The sequence below is a fragment of the Lontra canadensis genome, unplaced genomic scaffold, assembly GCF_010015895.1.
Source record: "Lontra canadensis isolate GAN:19392208 unplaced genomic scaffold, GSC_riverotter_1.0 scaffold999, whole genome shotgun sequence".
NCBI lineage: Eukaryota > Metazoa > Chordata > Mammalia > Carnivora > Mustelidae > Lontra > Lontra canadensis.
The window spans coordinates 1-20,105 of record NW_022631983.1 but is presented as its reverse complement, the minus strand read 5'-3'; the positions used below and the strand labels follow the sequence as shown (position 1 = coordinate 20,105).

At 47.6% G+C, this 20,105-nt stretch overlaps 1 protein-coding gene across 1 annotated transcript; it reads right to left on the bottom strand.

Annotated features, from left to right (window-relative positions):
* Nucleotides 1–207: 207 nt before the first annotated feature.
* On the bottom strand, nt 208–15,490 carry LOC116863379 (transcription factor Ovo-like 2; the record flags this gene model as incomplete). Its single annotated transcript, XM_032850837.1, has 4 exons — nt 14,995–15,490; nt 13,454–14,725; nt 12,547–12,770; nt 208–231 (listed from the first exon to the last, which is right to left on the bottom strand). Coding segments are annotated over exons 2-4 (348 nt in total), but the record flags the coding sequence as incomplete, so codon positions are not given.
* Nucleotides 15,491–20,105: the final 4,615 nt, after the last annotated feature.

The following is a 20,105-nucleotide window of genomic DNA, read 5'->3' as shown; positions in this document are numbered from 1 at the left end:
CATCAGCCACTCTGGACCATCGAGGGGGAGGCCTGTGCTGAGGATGGAAGGGCAGAAAGAAAGGAGTCCAGGGGTGCCTGGGTGACTCAGTCGTTAAGTGTCTGCCTTCGGCTCAGATCATGATCCCAGGGTCCTGGGTTCAAGCCCTGCTACAGGATCCCTGCTCAGAGGGAAGCCTGCTTCTCCTTCTCTCACTGACCCTGCTTGTGTTCCCTCTCTGGCTGTGTCTCTCTGTCAAATAAATAAAGTCTTTTAAAAAACATTAAAAAAGGAGTCCAGGTCCTGATGAGGGCATGGAGCCTGTTGTACAGAGTCCCCCAAGACAGACACGGTCAATTCCTTCTTCCCTGTGCCTGCTGCTCCCTCCATCAGCAGATGGAGACTCTTTCCTCTCCCCCGGGGAGCTGGGCACAGCCTAGGTAATTTCTAGGTCTTAAGACACTCTGCAGCTGGGGGGACCTGGGTGGCTCAGTCAGTTGAGCGTCTGACTCTTATTTTGGCTCTGGTCATGATCTAAGGTTGTGACATCGAGACCCACTCATTGGGGCTCCATGCTGAACGAGCATGGAGCCTCCTTGGGATGTTACCGCTCTCTCTCTGACCCTGGCCACTCCCCACCACTGTGGGCCCTCTCTCTCTCTCAAAAAAAAAAAGAGAGAGACTATGCAGCTTCCACATGTTCCCTCTCGGAAGCCAGCTGCCTTGTAAGACTATTATGCTGCAAGGAAGCTCAAGCATCCATGGGGAGGACAAGACCACTGGCAGAGCCACTGAGAAGCCAGATAAAGCCTCACTGGGCCTCCCAGCCCAGTCCATGTCTGCCATCAGCTAAGGGACTCTGGCCAATGCCACCCAGGGTAGAGCTGCCTTGCCGGGCCACACCCCAGCTCCTGACCCACAAAAGTAGGAACACCTAACATGATCACTTTGGGAAGTGACTTGGTCAGGACCCCACAGCTTCATTCTCACAAAATAAACAAAAAACCCAGGCCCTGGGCTTCTAGTCCCACATGCCCTCAACGATGCTGGCCACTTCAAAGGCAGAAACTTAAATCTATAATTAAGTGGTGAAAAACACCAGAGCCAATATATTCATCAAAGGTTTCCTAGTTACCAAATCAAATCCTTCAGAAGCTTGAGCCAACTGCTCCACTATTTACAAAGGGGGCTCTTAACCTGATTTTCATACAAACATCATTAACAGGAAGAGTCGGTCCTTGCTGGCTCAACACCTCCATAACCTCCAACACCCTTCAGCTTCCCTCCACCCTTGGTATCACCCTCCTCGAAGACCCAGCTCAGCTACTCCCCCCTCCCCGATGCAGCTTCTCCAATTACTGCAGCTTCTGCCCCAGCAGTATTCTGTGCCAGTGAGACCAGGGCCGTCAAAACCCAGCGTGTGCACAAATCCCCTGAGGCTCTTGTCAAATCTTAGGGTCTGATTCAGCAGGTGTGGCGGAGTCTAGACTCTCCCGGGAGATGCCACTGTGGCATAGACTGTACTGGGGACATGAGGCTAGGGTACAGCCCTCCCACAGTTCAGCACTTTATCCCACTCGTTCCAGAGGGTTCTGAACTGCACAGATGTTTCCTCAGCGTTCATCTCGTCTCCTCAAGTAAAGGCCTTTGCAGAAGTCAGCAAGGGTTTGTGTGGCTTGCTGCCCCCCCCATCCCCCAAGCTCTGACTCGGGCCAGGGCACAGGGGGTTGATGGGCGTGGCTCACAAGTGGCAAAATACAAAGGGACTTGGGGAAGGCACAAGACCCCAGAACACAGTTTTTCGGTCGGCCTCCTCATCTGCATGGGGCTTCATTTGTCTCAGCGAACTTACGGAGTGCCGGGTCTGCAGCAGGCCCTGTGGTCAGAGCTGGAGGGAGCGCAGTCACCAGGTTAGCTTGTCCCCAAGAAGCTGCCAGTCTAGTGGGGAAGCAGACCCATCAGAAGGCCACTGATATCGGGGAAGCTCCAGGCGCAATGGACACCTCGGAGAGGCACCTACGCCAGGAGTAGTGAGCTCACTCCTCAGCCAGGCAAAGATGAGTAGGAAAAGAAGGGCAACAGCAAAGAATATTCCAGAAGAGGGCACTAGGCAACAGGGAGACTGCGTGTGGTTCTGCATGACGAGCCTGAACCCAAGACAGCAGTTAATGAAAGAGAGCTGGGGTAGCAGGGAAGGGTAGCATCCTCCTTGGGGCTCTACCCTGGGGCCCAAAAGAAACTCAGCTCTATTCAAAAGGCAGAGGGGCCACTGGAGGGCACATAGGAGGATGGCCTCAGGGGTCGGGTTGTTGACCCAATGGGTAACCGCCTGGGGCCTCCCAGCTGCTCACAGCCTAGCTCTGCCCTGTATCCCCCAAAAGGGTAGGGCCTGGCCCTCATCCTGAGGGAGACCCAGTTGAGCCCAAGACTTTATTTCTGTCACTAGGATGAGGCAGGTCTTCTCCTTCCGGGAAGTCCCCATTCTGGGCATTGCAGCCCTTGAAGGGATGTGAAAGACTAAATATGACCCAGAGTGCCTGGGTGGTCCTGGGATCAAGTCCCGAGTCCAGCTCCCTGCTCAGCAGGGAAGCTGCTTCTCCCTCTCCTTCTGCTTCTCCCCACTCTTGGTGCTCTGTCTCTCATATAGATAAATAAAATCTAAAAAAAAAACAAAAACAAAAAAACAAAACAAAACAAAACAAAAACAAGACAAATATGACCCAAGTCTTGGCAAACTGAGTATCTGGAGCTTCTGAAGGCCGAGTCTACACAGGAGAAAGGTCACTGAGAGCTGGTGACAGAACACAGACAACTGACCCAGGCAGTTTGATTAAGAACGTGCAGAAAGCTAGAACTGTTCCTGCAGAATGTTCTTAAGGCCTTGCCAACTTACAGTCCAAACCCGAACTCCTGTTTACTTTAAGCCTTTTGGTAAATTCCTATTTTTAAAATGCTCTGCATGTAATATGGATACCTTCTATTAGAGTCCAGGACGAAAACCTTAAATCCCTGGCATTATTTTGCTTGAACAGAATAAAATCTTGAAGGATAGAGAGAAAAGAGGTTAGTGACAGTTTAAGGGAGTGCAGGCCCAGTGGATCATCTGACCAAGATACAGAAAGCCTTTTAACACAGGGGAGAACTTGAGAATAGGGGAGGAGACTGGGCACTAAGCTCTCCCCTCCCCCACCACCTGCAGTCCCAGGAATAGTTTTCCTCTGGTTTTCAAAACCAGAAAAACAAAAACAAAAATAGAAATTCTTCAGGTGTGCCTCCACAAAGGCAAATTTTCCATTTCTCTATCTTCCTATACATCCCCCATTCCACAGGATGGCAAACTGAGCCTGCACCAAGGGGCTCATTTAGGGAATCCATGAAGCACTGTTTGCCACCTCTCTATGACCAATCCAGCACCCGGACATTAACGAATTGTATCTGAAGCCTTAAAGGGGCCTTGGTGAAAGATGTGTTGTTAATTAAATGGCAAAAGACCATGGCTGATGAAGCCAGCTTCTGCCAGACTATTTCAATTCTCAGAAAGGAAGGACTATTTGTAGGATAAATTTCTAAATGTGAAATTTATCCCAGAGTGTATTTCACATGTCAGGTGCCCTGAAATTCTGTCTGTAATGGCAAAAGACCAGGAACTACCTATATGTCCATCCATAAAGGCTTTGAAAAGACGGTAGAACCATGTAACTAAAGCAGCTAGAAAAAGGAAACAGTGTCAGCTGTCAGATACCTGATCCAGCCCAGTCAAGCCTCCAGAAGATTCCACTTGGCCACCATCTGATCATAACCATGAGAGAAACCTCAGGCAAGAATGGCCCAACTAAGCCCAGTCATTCTGCGGAACTAGAATACAGAATAATAAGTTAGGCTGCTAGGGGTGCCTGGGCGGCTCAGTCGGTTGGGCGTCTGCCTTTGGCTCAGGTCATGATCCCAGGGTCCTGGGATTGAGCCCAGCTTCAGGCTCCCTGCTCAGCTGGGATCCTGCTTCTCCCTCTTCCTCTGTCTCTCCCCCCTGACCCTGTGCTCAGGGGTGTGCTCTCTCTCTCTCTCTCTTTCTCAAATAAATAAAGTCTTTGGAAAAAATACACTTAGGCTGCTAAATGTGGGGTTATTCGTGAAAGTGCAATAGGGAACTGTAATAGTAAGAAATGGGTCACATTCTCTCCAGGGTACCAGATCTGCCACATTTCCTAATGTTCTCCCCCAGGATCGGGTGCAGGATACAGACAACATATCCGATTCCCGGAATGACATCCTAGGGGCCTGAGTACCAGCAATCCCTCCCCAGGTCACTGGGCCATCTTTACAATGTTTACAGAGGTTTACACCTAACACCTGACCTCCTAAAGGTTCAAAAATAAGGTTAACCAAATCTGACCTCATTACCCTACTTTGCAAGTAGTAGACCCGAACTAGTTACGTCTTGGCCATCTTGGTTACAGAATGAGAGGGGAACAAACAGACAAGGAGTGCTAGGGATCAAATAAAAATCTACTCCTGCCATCACCCACTTGTGGGATGTCATTTAATATCCCTGAGCCACAACTTCCCCTGTGTAAGGATGATAAAATGGCAGGGTGCCTGGTGGGCTTGGTCGGTGGAGCATGTGACTCTCGATCTCAGGGTTGTGAGTTTGAGCCTCACGTTGGGTGTAGAGATGACTTAAAAAAAAAAAAAAGATAAAATGGTATTAGGTGAGCTGTCTTCAGTAGTACGAGGATCTGAGAGCAGAGTCTGTTTTCCTTTTCCTTAAGTTCAAGCCCTGCTTTGCCACTTACAGTCTGTGGGGCGCAGGCAGGTTACTCCCTCTCTCTAAGCCTGTAATACGTGCACAGTAACTGTATCTGCCTCTCAGAATTGTTAAGGAATTAAATAAGAAAAACTATGTAAAAAACACCTGGAGGGGGCGCCTGGGTGACACAGTGAGTCAAGCAATGAACTCAGTTTTGGCTTTAAACTCAGCTCAGGATCTCAGGGTCCTGAGGTCACCCTGAGTGGAGCTCCACCCTAAGTGTGGAGTCTGCTTAAGACTCTCTCTGCCCCTCCTGATTGTGCTCTCTCTCTCAAATAAAATAAATAAATCTTAAAAACAGAAACAAAAATAAAGGACCTGGAGGTCAGTAACACATAACTCATAAGACAGGTTCCAAAGTTCTGTGACCCTGAATAAAAGATAATTGGTCCAAATCTCTCGTTTCTCTGTTGCCCATTTGAATTTTCTCTCTCTGATGGGAAAAAAAGGGGGGGGAACTAACTAACCTTCAGTATGAGCAGGCAAGGCCCAATCCTTCATCCACAATTCTGAAATCCAAACAGCTCTGAAAACCAACGTTCTCACCTATCTCCTTTCGGCCATAAAAGTGGGCCCGAGCAGACACGGAGCTACGAGGCAGACTTCATCCCCTTTGGTGTCAATATTCCTGTGTTTTGATATGGAACTCACTAAGGTGTTTAATTATAGGGCACTGCTCCAGACCTGCCATGGTGGCGGGGCGGGGTATACACACCATGCTACCTTCTGGAAAAGTTCACCCTTTATCCAAAATTAATCCTTTGCAAAAGGCTTCTTAAGGAAATGTGGGAGCTACCATGGATGGTGGGAGGTGACATCGGTCTGGAGATTGATTCAGGGCAAGAAAGACGAAGAGAGACTGAGTGATTCTCCAACCCCATGGTTGGGGGGCACTTTCTTGCTTGCTGTCCTGTTTCCCGCAGGATCTCTACTTTCATTTTAAAAAACACACAGGTTTCCCTCTAGGTCTTCTAAAAAGAACAGGTCTTTGCAGAAAAACAAACCAATCATTGTATCAGGGCTGCTGAAAACTGCAGGAGTGTCTGGGGAGGTAGGGACTTTGGCTGGCCCTCTGACCAACTTCAAAGCTGGCTAAGGTCACTTACCTGTCAAACTTCTAAAGCAAAAAAAAAAAAAAAAATCCTTTACTTTCTGTTGATGCTTCCACCAGACAAGTTTATTAAATTATTAATGCTCCTATTTCCTGTGGGAGAGTACTGTGAAGGTGGTGCCCATTTGGATAAGATTTTCACACTAAGCAAGGGGCACCTGGTTGGCTCAGTTGGTAGAGCATGGGACTCCTGATCTTGGGGTCATGAGCTGGAGTCGCATGTTGGGCAAAGAGATTACTTAAAAAAACAAAACAACAACAACAACAACAAAACAAACAGGGGCACCTGGGTGGCTCAGTCAGTTAAGCGTCTGCCTTTGGCTCAGGTCATGATCTTAGAGTCCTGGGATTGAGCCCCACATCAGGCTCCCTGCTCAGAAGGAAGTCTGCTTCTCCCTCTGCCTCTGCCCCACCCCCCTGCTCGTGCTCTCTCTCTCAAATAAATAAATAAATAAATAACATTAAAAAAATTAAACAAACAAACATGCTAAGCATATTACCCAATTCCCTTGGAATAAAAAATTCCCTCCTGGTCCCTGTATCACTTACTTCTTTAGGGTTCACAACTCCACTATATGGTAGAATGGAGAACCTTTTCAAACGCAGGGATAATGAAGAGCATACATCCTTATAATCCAGGAAAAAACTGTGGCTCCAAGAGATCTAACCTGCCCTTGGTCTCATACTTGTAGGTACCCACATTGAGATTTTAGGTGTGCTCTGTTACCTACAAAACTTGTACCCATACTTCCCCTGGACATGCCCAAGGATCTGGGCATGATGTGGGGGAGACAGAGAGGATGAATCCTATTGTTTGTCTCATATCATGGTGAGAAACAGCTTCATGTCAGACTGTCAACCCTAATGGCTACAGTGTCAAAAATACCTCCCACAATGCAACACAACAACCCTAAAAGAACAAGGATCCTTTGGTTGGACTTGGCTACTAAAAACTGTGTCAAATTCAAGGAAACCCCTCTGGGCTTTCCCCTTCTTTCCTTGAAAATGAGGGGATTGGACCACACAAGCTTTAAGGGTCTCTGTAGTGGTTCCTATGGATGGATACTCTTCTCAGCATCTATTCCGACTTTTTCTGGTGGGCCTTCCCATACTGTGGAGGCTAAAAAGGTATAAACTACATTTCCCAGGCTCCCTTGCGGTTTTAGATGTGACTTGGGTTCCACCAATTTACATGCGCTACTAGGAGATTTGAATTTGGGCCTGAGTTCATTGGGCAGAGGCATCACCATGCAGGAGCAGGCAGCCATAGAGGCCACTGGGTGTAGCTCCCTTAGTGGCCAGTTCTGCAGTGTGTCTCTGGGATTATATCCTGGTCTTTCTTCTGGTCCATTTATTATTCTATCGTTAACCATGCTCAGCTGAAGCTAACGACAATGGATTCTGTTGTCTGCAACTAAACCCACTTCACCCATGTTCAAATGAAAAGCCAGTGCAATGAACACTTACATGGTTCTCTTATTCCTTTTCCCCCTCTTCATTAATTTAGCCTTTTTTGAGCATCTCTTCCAGATATTTTCCCAGATCTATGTTTCTTCTTGCTCCCTATCTCCTTCCAAATGTTGTCATTTACATCCTGCCTGTACTTCTATTCTATGTTGACTTCTGTCCTCCTATGAGTCAGGCATTACTGTACCAGGTGCTGGGGATATGAGCCCGGTAGGAATGTTCCTGGCAGTCGGTGGGTCTAGAGTCAATAAGAGGAGTCTGGTCAGCCAAATGTCAGACACACAGTCAGTGAGTTACAATGGGGGCGGGGGCGAGGGGAAGCCAATTCTCCCTCAGGAGATAAAAGACAATAGGCAAGGAGTTAGGGACAGAGCTTATGCTCTCTTACAAAAATCAAATGGACGGGTTTTTAAAAACCGCTTAAATCCATGATTCACAACAATATTTTAAAAATAAACAAGTTGGCCATCGCTGTAGAATTCTGGTGAACCAACAGATTAGCTGGAAAACTGGTACACGAAGGGAATCTTATTTGGCCTTTCCTAAAGGAACTGTCTCAATGGGATCCAAACAGCAGGGGAGGGGGAACTATATCTCTATACAAGAATATCGGCTAAGAAATGAAGGACAGACTATCACAACCACTGATAACCTAAATCACTTAGACTCTTGAGTATTGACAGCTGCTAACATCACAGAGAGGCAACCAAATACCGTGTGCTTCTTGATGTTAAGAGATGACCCTCTCCCCCGACATATTTTTTTTTAGCTAAAATAAATACACTTGAGGAAGCATCTAAAGCAAGTGTTGTCCAACAGAACTCTGCAATGACAGAAATGTTCTAATCTGTATTGTCTACTACAGTAACCACTGGTCTCACATGGTTACTGAGCACCTGAAATGTGGCTCGTGCAACTGAGGGACTTAATTTTTAATTTTACTTAGTTTAAATTTAAACAGTCACATGTGACTTTGGCTACCATGGTGGGCAGTGCAGCTAGAGAACCAACTACCCATTTAGAGAAAACACAGAAGACCAAGGAGTGTTAGACTCCGTGGTGATGCATTCCTCAAAATCCAGACTGTTAGCAACACTCCAAGCAAATTACTCATCTCTTCAATAATTAACTTATAAGGACATGGAAAAGAGATGGAGGGAACGTGAACAAATTATAGAAGAAATGAAAAACACGTCAGTCAATTACATGTGTAGACACTGTGTGGTCCTGATTCAGCAAACTGAAAATCAGCAACGTGGGGCACCTTGGTGGCTCAGTGGGTTAATTCTCTGCCTTCGGCTCAGGTCATGATCCCAGGGTCCTGGGATGGAGCCCCACATCGGGCTCTCTGCTCAGCGGGGACCCTGCTTTCCCGCCCCCCCGCCTGCCTCTCTGCCTACTTGTGACCTCTCTCTGTGTCCAATAAACAAATAAAATCTTAAAAAAAAAAAAAAAAAAAAAAGACAATCAGCAATGTGAATACTGCTGTTAATGTGGGTGTGATCATGTATTTTGGCCTTTATCTATCAGAGGCACATTCTGAGGTATTACAGTTGAAATAATATGATAAATGAGATTTGCTTCAAAATCATGGGTCGGGGATGGGCGGGGGGGTTAGATGGGCAGGAATGGCCATAGATTACTGGTTGTTGGGGCTGGGTGACAAATGATGGAAAGAAAGGAAAAAGACTACCACACGTTCCCACGTCTGGCACAACTTGAAGACTTGGACTACAGAGCCAGGTAAAAGACCAAAAATACTTTAGAAGGAATTCTACACTCAATTCCTTTTAAAGTACCCTTGGGAGAGGCCAAAGGAAGAGAACCAGAAGGGGAAAATGGGAGAAGACAGATTCACTTGCTACTCTACACTTGCATCTGGGTCCCACCAGCCACTGAGTCAGGAAGGAAAAATGTCTGTCGAGTAACTGATTTAAATTCAGAGTTACTTAGCTCCTGATAAACCTTCAAAGGAAGGGCAATGGTGGTCAGGATTCCTGGGGGTCTCTGCCCTGCAGCTGAAGTCCTGCGAATGGGACCAACACAGAAGAGACTTAAAGCCACCTGGACCTGTCACTACCGCCTTCTTGGATACACATGATCTCTCCCCCTCAATCTGTTTGGAAAATTACTGAATCCTTGGTAGTAAAGAGACAATTTTGCAAACTGCCCCGAGGCACACAGCCATAAGGCAGATAGGCTGGAAAACGCCAGTTTCCTAACCAGCACCTGCAACTCCTTTCTAGATCCACTTACCAGCACAGCTGGATTGGCAAATCCCTTGTTCCCACTGTAGGCAACAAAACGTTGCACCTTATGGAAACCTGCCATACATCACTGTTTGCTAACTCCCTCGAGTTAGCGAACACGCTTAAAAGTGCTAGACACTCTGCACCCTCATTTCATCTAATCAACCCTTGTGAGAGGCCGACTCTATTGCTTTTCCATTTTACAGATCAGGAAAACGAAGACTCAGGCCAGATAATGTGTTCCTAACACAGCTAATGAGATGGACCCAACTGATGTCTTCCTTCTCAGGACCCTTCCAGAACCCCTCCTGTGCAGGAACATCTACCCCTCTCAGCGTGGCCCCTTCAGCATCTCACCCTGGCCCAGCTCCTCACCTTCTCCCACTCTTCTCTCTGACCCTACCAGGTCCATTTTCCATCTTCAGGGACCAGAACTTTTAGTACTTTACCTACTCAAGCTTCAGGCTCAGCCCATGCCCCTGCTCTAAAGCCTGCCTCTCCCTTCCCCGCTGCCCTCAAATCCACACCAAGAAACCTTCCCTGGCTCAGAATTTATTACATCTTTGCTTGTGCTTTAGCATTCCTTTTGCTGGAACAGAATTATTAATTAATTGTGTCTTCCCACCAACCCAGATAATTCTAGCTAGAGCTAATGGTCACCTACCACGTTCCCCTCTTCACTCACTTACTACGTTTACCACTCTTTAAGGTAGGTATCATTATTATTCCCATTTCACAGACAAGGAAACTGAGGCCCAGAGGGATTAGCCACTTACCCAATGTCAGGCAGCTAAAAAGTGACAAAGCCAGAGCCTAGGTGCTTAATCATTACTGTTAGATAATTCTAGAAGACGAGGCAGGGAACATTTTTATCTCCTGGCTGCCCGGCACAGAGCAGGCACCCCATAATGTTAAATGGGACTTTGCCTCTCTGCGGGGCACTGGCTCAAACCTGCCCCTCCCCTAGTCCTGTGAGCCAACTGCTAGGTGAGTGCCTTTAAGTCATACAAACTCAGTCATTATGCATCACCGATGGGCCTCATCCTGGAGAAGCATTCCTTTTCTTTGGGTGAAGAAACTAATTTTTAAGAGAGCAGCGGGGTTTGTGTGGAACTCTAGAATTACGCAATATGCTAAGTCACAAGCAATTTGGACAATCCTCTGAAACCGGCCAATACTACAGAGGATAATTCTGGAGGCTTGGAGCATCTTAATACCAACATGTCTCCTATTTTCAGATGGAGGCTGAGAGGGGAAAGGAATCTAAACATCCTTAGTAAACAAATGGAACTTCTCCGGAAGTTGTGCGAAGGTTGTGGAGCTAACACTCTACCCCAGCCCCCAGCCCCCAGCCCTGGGAGCAGCATGTAGGCAAGATCATAGAAATAATATTGTGGTTTATTTATTCGTTTAATCCAGGGCTCCAATGGCGATGTATGCCTGGGACAAGTGAGACCTCCTAAAGGGACTGGATCTTCCTCCCCTGCCACTTTCTCCCCAGGGTAATCTGGGAAATTGGGGGGACCGAGGGGCAAACAGACTACATGCAATCCCAAAACAACGTTGCAATTGTCCTTCCAGGCCGGTGATAAATATGCAAGTGGGACACTTTGTAGAATTTCCTGGAGGGCAGAGTTACCAGCCTCAGGCAAACTGTCCCCTCCCACTTAACCCCATCGGGCCCACAAAGCCTCAGGCCGGCTGACTTTGAACCTCAGCGGCCCACTTAACACCAAGCAGCATGAGCCGTAGCAACCTTTAAAGACGTCTTTCCAGAGGATTTTGGCTCCAGCCACTAGCCTCAATTCATAACCAAATGCACCCTAAGCAGTCCCCAAGCCAAACCCCAGGAATCAGTAATATTCATAGGGAGGGATGGCCTCGCCCAGGAAAAGTAACCAAGTCTTACCCAATCCACAGCAAACACTAGAGTTCCTCCTCCCCATCCCCCCATCCCCCTCCTGGGCAGCAGGGCTGCAGGACCGCCCTGGCGCGCGCAAGAATTATCGCCCACCACCCAGGGCCTGGAGCCCGCAGAGTCCCACTAGGCTAGGAAATGGGGTCATGGGATTCCTAAAACACCACTCTGAGGCTCCAGCTGACTAAATCAGTGGAATGGGATTCCTTAATCTTGCGGGTAGCGGATACATTTGAGCAGGGGATCATGTAAGTTCTACCCAGAAAAGCCAGATGAATGTCTCGATAAGATGTCGCCTACCATTCTAGAAGACTTCAGGTGGGAGGGAATGAAGAATGATAATGCGTGGTAACGAAAACTCCAAACCACTGGAGGCGGGGCACTGAGGCAATTTGCAGTTGAACCCCTTTATCCATCAATTTAATTCAGGAAGATTTGAGAGGGATGACAAATTTAAAGTGCCCACCACAGACTTCCGGTCTAACGGGCATTCCATAATTGTCAATGGGAATAGCTGTTACCGTGAGAGGTTCACTGTGTGCCAAACAGCCGCCACTGCCTCCAGAACGCAAGGAAGAGTGTGAAACTCGGAATTATAGCGCTAGGAATGGGCCGCAGAGAATGGAATTCCTGAGAGCCTGGATCCTTCCTTTCCGAACCCGGGAACCCCGACGGCCTGGTGATTCTTCAGGCTCTGCACACAGAATGGGGTACTAGACGGCCGAAACTGGGCCTGGTTCTTTTAGGCAGTTCCAGAGGCCACCCCCGCGGACCATGCCGGCTCAGGAGCCGGCCTCCAGGGCTTAGCGGCGCGGGCCGTTGGCTACCCAGCAGACAGGAGGACACGCAGAGCCGCCCTGGCCGAGACCCAGAGGCAGGTGCAGAAGCCGCGCAGAGGGCGCGCTCGGTGCCCGGTGCACGGGTGCGCGGGCGGGCGCGGCAGGGAGGGGCGCCGGCTCCCGGAGCCCGACGCCAGGGCGTGGTGCAGGTGGCGGCGGGGGCAGAGTCGACACCGTACCTTGATTTTCGACCTGGCGACCGGGCGCTGCATTACCGCCAGGTGTCCGCCCGGGCCCTCGGCGTCGCCGGGCTCGGAGATTTCGCGTTCGGGGGCGCGCGGGGACGAGCTGCTCTCGGCGCCTCCAGGCTCCCCCGCGCTGCTGCTGCCGCCGCTGCTGCTGCTGCTGCCGCCGTCGCTGCGGCAGTCCTCGGGGGGGTCGTGGAGCAGACGGCCGAGGCCCACTGCGAAGGGAGGGGCGGTGCCCCGACACACAGACACGCGGCGTCAGGCCCGGGCGTCCGCGGCAGTTTGACCTGCGGGCGGTGCCGCCGCCGCCGCCGCCGCCCCGCCCTGGACCTGGGCACCTGGCCAAGTGGGCAACACGCGGGGGTGGACGAGCGAGTCCCCGGCTGGGCCTCCGGAGCGAGCACGGGATTTGGGGGGCGGCTCCTCGGTCCCAGTCTCCGCGCCCACAAGGAACCGAGGGCCTTGGGTTGCTGCGGACCCCGCGCGCCAACTTCCCTCTCTTTGGGATAGGGGGTTAGGGGTCTGATCTCAACCCACCCAGCCCGAGGGGCTGACGGATCCTGGTGCAATCCCATGAGGACGTGGGACTAAGAGTAGCCCCTACTGGCCTTCGGTCTCCCCTCCTTCGGTTCACCTCGGCCAGCGCGGCAGCCAACGGTCCCGCCGCCGGGCAATTACTGGCGCCCACTAGGGGGAAGGGGGCGCAGGGCGTCCCGGGTTCCCAGCCTCTCACTCTCCGTCTTCCCGCTCCTCAAGAAGCACCCCCCTCCCCGCCGCCCCGAAAGAAGCGGCAAGGGGTGGAGAGTCCAGGCCCCGCGGAGGAGCGGAGGGAACCCGACCACCCCTGCCCCCACTCCGGGAGTCCCGCGCCCAGGCCCGGCCCCCGCGCGGCGCTCACCTGGGATGTAGGTGTCTGCCCTTTCCTCATCCGGGAGCTCATCCCAGCTGCGGACGGAGACCCCCGGGCTCCTCCTCTTCACCAGGAAGACTTTGGGCATGGCGTGGCCCCCTCCCCGGCCGGCGGCCCCCTCCTCCCGGCTGCTCCCCGCTAGAAACTGCGGCAGGGACTCGATACCCGGCTCCCGGCGGCCAGAGCCCACCTTCCCGCCTATCCTGCCCTCTCCCTCCGCCCCCCGCCGCGGCGCGGCCCAGGCCTCTCCCCCGCACGCCCGGCGACTCCCAGCCTCCAAGCTCCGCGACACCTATGCCTTAAATCGCGGGTGAGACCACGCCGAGGAAAAAGTTTCATAAGGTGGAATAGAAAAGGCACCAGGAAACTTGGGAGTGAGCATGCGCCCTGCAACATAACGGTGTCAACAAGCTCGCTACCTGTCCGACCGGTTCCGGCGGCCGGGGCTGCCTGTTCCAGCCCTTCCTTAGGCATGAATGTTTGCAAAAGAATTTAACGTCTGATTCTCCGCCCCCCTCCCCTTTTTAAAAAGGGAAGAACATTTTTTAATCAACCTCTCGCCCCAGTCCCCATCACATGCATCTCAGGGCAAACTCTTAGAGGTAAGCCCCCAGGTCCGCTTCCCCGCGCATCCATCCTAAGAGTTGGAGATTCCTGCGAGATGCACCCCCCCTCCCCGCCCCCAGGTGGATTGTCTCCGACAGGCAAGCAAGAAAATGGCTCAGTTCCTTCGGTCTTGGTGAATGGTTGCCGCGGCTAGTTGAAATCTCGGCGGGCGGAAGGTGGAGGCGGCGAGGAGACTGCAGGGCTCATCTCGTAAGGGGGGGGGGGCGACTTGGGGGCTTAGGCTCCCCATAATTTACAACAGTCCCCCAAATAAACACGGTAATAATATAATTTAAAGTTCGGCAGCTTTAGACCACGTCATTATTGATTTGTGCCGTACAATCTAGGAAAAACAAGTCGGCTAGCTCTGCTAAAGCAGCTTCCACTCCAAGACCTACCGCTCCAAGAGCCCCATCAACCCAGATAAACACACAATGGAAACAAAAGCCAAGCGCATGTTATGCAAACGCGGCTTCATAACAAATTTCTTATCCTTGCCCACTCCCATTATGGTCTCCCCCCAACCGCCCGCTCCCCAAATTCTGAGGTTGGGAAACACGTTTCCCAGCAAAGTGAAGTCGGCTGCTACTGGGGAGTTGGCTGGAGAGCTTTGTATTTATTTTTGGTTTTGGCTTTTCCTCTCTGCCTTTATACCTGGAGGGGGAGTTGGGAGAGAAGGAAGAGGAGTTGGTAAGAGAAAGATGCCAAGTTTCTAAGAGCAGCAGTGCCGGCATTTGGGGAGCGCGCGCTGTCCCTCTCACGGCCGCAGCTCGGGTGCCCCCGGGGACGCGCAGCAATGCCTCCACGCCTGCGGTGGGAGCTCCTGTGGGCGATCAGACTTGCGCGGGCTCCCGGGGCTGTGCAGGGGCGCGTTTAGCCCGGAGCTCCCTGGCGCCCGCAGCTCGCCCATCCGCCAGACTCACCTGTCTGTAACCTGACCCGCTGCGCGCCCAGCCCACAGGGCTGAGGAATCAACACAGCGGTTTTCCCCGTCCTCTTCCGCCCTGGAATGGCCCTTGGGGACACAGCAGCCTGGTAACGGATTTCTCGGCTCGGCTGGAGTACTCTCCCCGCGCACTGAGAGGGGGCGCAGCTCTCCTGGGTCTGAGGAGCGAGGAGACGCGCCATGCCTCGGGGTCTGCCCTCAAGAGGTCACCCTCTCCTGGCTCAAGCCTGTCTGGACTCCAGATTTTCTGAGAACAATCAACTAAGGACAAAGAGACTTTGATCCGGTTAAGCCCGGAGTGGAGAAGGAAGACATTTCTATAGCGGCACGAGGAAACGAGGCTTCTTTTTAGTCCATGAAGCTGATGGCGCCGCTTCTGGGAGAATCTGAGAATGTATTTTTATCTACCAACAAACGAAGATTTTCTAGAAAGGAGCTTGGTTGAATGAAAGTAAAATAAAGTAAAACTATGAAATCACAGAATGACCTCTATCTCATAAAAATCTTTAAAACTTCCCTTAGTTCAAAATTCCTTCTATTGCGAAAAAGGCGGCCAACCCCATTAACAGATTTTTTTTATTTTATTGAATTTCAAATCAATAAGTGCCTGAACCACTTTGTCCTTTATCTGAAAAGAATATAAAATGACAGATTATAAGACTAGAAACCTCAAGAAGCAGTGCATCGTTCAGCAGATTGGGAATGAAAATTAACAGGAATAACTACACTTTTTTTTAAGGATTGTTGGATGCACACTTACTATGATATTTGAGGGCTGTTTCTTCGGGGGGAAAGGAATTCTAATGTGCTATCTTCCTCTCTCTTCTTGATCGGACTTGAGAGGGATTTATCAATATTATTAACATTTTCAATGTTTTGCTTTTGTTGACTCTTCTTTATTTTATGATTAATTTTCTAAGTATTATGAATAGAGCATCCCCTAAAAGTAGAGTAAGAAATAAGCTCAATTTTTAAAAAATCTCAAAGCTGGTATTTGAGAGAGGCAGAAGTCTTGATCTGACCCACACCCTGCCCCCCACCTCTCCCCTGGGAGGACAGGGTGACCCTCCATAGAGTCCTTAGTAGGTAGGTGTGTGTGTCCTGCCCTGCTTGAATGCTTAAGTGCTGGGAGCTCGCTTTTTCAAAAAGCAGTCTATTCTGGTTAGGTGACAATACTGTTAGAAAGCTTTTCCTTCTGTTTTATGGAAGTCTGTTTCCCTGCAATTCCATCTCTCCTCTGCATTCTGCCCTCTCCCACAGCGGAGACAATGCCTGTGCCTCCCCCCCACCCCCCAACCCCCTCTGTAGTTCTTCAAATGCATGGAAACAGGCATGGGAGTTCTCACTTAAGACCTCTTTTCTCCAGTAATATGTAGTCAGGTTGAAAATAGACAGGTACGAACCTGCTCAGTGGGATCCTTAGAAGATAAAGAGAGGTTAGGATGATGGGGAAATGGATGATGGGGGAAAATTTTTTTTTTTTTTTTACTTTTTACCAAAGTATAACATAGTGTTTTTAAAAAATGCACAAATCATAAGTTTCATGGTTTGATCCATTTTTACAAAAAAAAAATTCTAGCAGACAGCACCCCAGAATGAGACCAAGCTGCCTACTCTCACCACTCCACTTCACGTGAGATCAGCTTTTTGTGGGTACAGTAAGGCAGAGAAGAAGAAATAAAGGTATAAGGATCATAAAGAAAAAAAGCAAAACTATTATTATTTGTAATCAGTATGATTAGCTATGTGGAGAAGAATCTACAGATAAATGGCTAGAATTAATAAAAGTTTAGTAAAGTTGTTTTATAGAAAAATCTCGATATGTGTCAATTGCAAATCTAAACGTCAATAACATTTAGAAATCTACCCAGAGTCATCTGTGGATTTAATACTTGAAGAAAAGAACTTTTTGTGAGAATAACAAACTTGTTCTAAGCTTGTAACCAAAACATTCCTGAAGAACAAGGCATATAGATTCATTCTATCAGATATCAGTGCAGAGTAGAGAGCCCATGTGGACTTTTGATTTATGAGAGAGGGCATTTCAGAAAGATGGGAAATGGGACTGACTGGTAATGCATTTGGAGGAAAAAAAAATAAAGGAAATTGAATAATGCACACACATATGGTCAATTTCCAGTGGATTAAACATTTAAATGTGTATCTTTATGACCATAAGATAGAGTAGAATCTTATTTATTTATTTATTTATTTATCTTATTGAAGTATAGTTGACACACAATGGAGCAGAATTTCTTTTTTCTTTTTTTAAAATTTATTTAAATTCAATTACTGTTAGCTTCAGAGGTAGAGTTCTGTGATTCATCAGTTGTATATTGCACCCAGTGCTCATTACATCACATGCTCTCCTTAATGCCCATCACTGAGTTACCCTATCCCCCCACCCTGGAGCAGAATTTCTTAAAACACAAAGAACAAACCATTAAAGAAAATATCTGGGACGCCTGGGTGGCTCAGTTGGTTAAGCAGCTGCCTTCGGCTCAGGTCATGATCCCAGCGTCCTGGGATCGAGTCCCACATTGGGCTCCTTGCTCATCAGGGAGCCTGATTCTCCTTCTGCCTCTGCCTGCCATTCTGTCTGCCTGTGCTCGCTCTCTCTCCCTCTCTGTCTCTCTCTGACAAATAAATAAATAAAATCTTTAAAAAAAAAAAAAGAAAAGAAAATATCTGATAAGTATAACTGCAGAAAAATTAAGAATGACTATTAATTAATCAAAAGACACAGTAAAGAGAATGAGAAACTAAATTGAAAGTTGAGAGAAATTTTGCAATACATTTACCTTATAAATCATCAGAATTCTGGTGATATAAAGAATTCAAATGTTAGAAAAAGAAACATAATTTTAGGGCCGGGTGGCTCATCGGGTTAAGTCTCTGCCTTCTGCTCAGGTCGTGATCTCCGAATCCTGGGATTTAACTGGGCTCTTTGCTCAGCAGGGAGCCTGCTTCCCCCCTCCCTCTCAGCCTACTTGTGATCTCTCTCTCTGTGTCAGATAAATAAAGAAAATCTTAAAAAAAAAAAGTAATTTTTAAAAATGGCAAAAGACATGGACAGGCATTTTCCAGAAGAGAAAACACGAATGACCCATCAACACATAAAAAGATACTCAATCTCATTAGTAAACAGGAAAGTGCAAATTAAAATGACAATGAAATATTATTTCATGTTTGCCAGACTGGCAAAATTAAAAAGTTTGACAATACTGCTAAGTGTTGCTTTGGATGTGAGAACAATAAGTTCATGCATTGCTAACAGGTATATAGACTAATTCAAACATTTTGGGCAAGAGTTGGATTTTATCTGGTAAAATTAAACATGCACATATTGAATGAGCCAGAAATTCTATTCCAAGATTTTAAATTTAGAAAAAGTCTTGCACTTTTGCACCTAGAATTACAGGCAAGTATATTCACAGTAACATTATTCATCCTATTCAAAACCATAAAAACCTGAACACAACTGGAATGCCCATCATTAACTAATTGGATTATATTGTGATAAATGCATCCAGTGGAAATGAGTGGCCCACAGCCACACCCATTAACTAGGTAAATCTCAAATATGTCTTATTGAATAAAAAAAGCAAGTGACAGAAGAATTGTACTGTAAGATTCAAATAATTATTTAAAATGAATCAAAATAAATTAGGAATTCAACTGCTTAGGAATTCAAACCCACATGTTAAAACCATTAAGCACCAACCAACCATCTAGAAGAATCTGGAGAGCTATGCTGAATAAAAAAAGCAATCCCAAGGTTACGTATTATCTGATTCCATTTATATAATATTCTCAAAATGAAAAAAAACATAAAAATGGAAAAAAGATTAATGGTAGGTTGTCAGGAGTTAAGCATTTATAAAACGGCAACATGAGGGAAACTTGTGGTAATGGAAGTGTTCAGGGTCTCTGGTAGTTGATACCCAAGCTTACCCATGTGATGTAGTTGTATAGAACTACACATACACATGTACAAATGAGTACAAGTCAAACTATATCAATCTGAGTAAGACCTGCAGATTGTCGCTGTCAATATCCTGCTGGTGATACTGTCCTCTAATTCTATAAAATTAACCACTGGGGGAAATTGAATGAAAGGTACACAGTTGCATGTAAATAAATCTACATGATCTTCAAATAAAAAGTTTAATTTTTAAAAATGTCAGAAGTTGCTGATATAGTAGATCTTAAAAATCATCGTAAGGAAAAAAATATATAATTAGGTGTGGTGATGAATGTTAACTAAACTTATCATGGTGATCATTTTGTAATATACACATGTATCAAATCATTACATTATACATCTAAAACTAATAAACTGTCATATGTCAATTATATATGAATTTCAAAAATACTAGGCAAAACAAGAAAATGGTACAAAAGTCAGTATAAGGGTGATGATCACTGGAGAGAGGAACAAGTATAAAACTAGGGAGGGACAAATAAGGGCAGGCGTTCCAAAGTACTAGTAATGCTGTATTTTTTAACCTGGAGGATAAGAATAATTGTTCATATTATTTAACCATGTATGCATATTATAATCAAGCTTGTCTGTGTGATATATTTCACAATAATTGCTTAAAATTTTTTTATTTATTTGAAAGGGAGAGAGAGAGAGCATAAAAGCAGGATGAGGGGCAGAAGCAGACTACCTGTTGAACAGGGAGCCCCACCAGCCCAATATGGGGTGTAAGGGGGGCTCAATCCCAGGACCCTGGGATCATGACCTGAACTGAAGGCAGACACTTAACCAACTGAGCCACCCAGGCATACCTATTTCACAATAATTTTTTTAAAAGATTTTATTTATTTATTTGACAGACAGAGATCACAATTAGGTAGAGAGGCAGGCAGAGAGAGAGGAAAGGAAGCAGGCTCCCTGCTGAGCAGAGAACCCGATGTGGGGCTTGATCCCAGGACCCCGGGATCATGACCTGAGCTGAAGGCAGAGGCTTTAACCCACTGAGCCACCCAGGTGCCCCTCACAATAATTTTTAAAAGAAAACCAGGGGCTCCTGCCTGGCTCAGAAAGTAGAGCATGCAACTTTCAATTTCAGGGTCATAAGT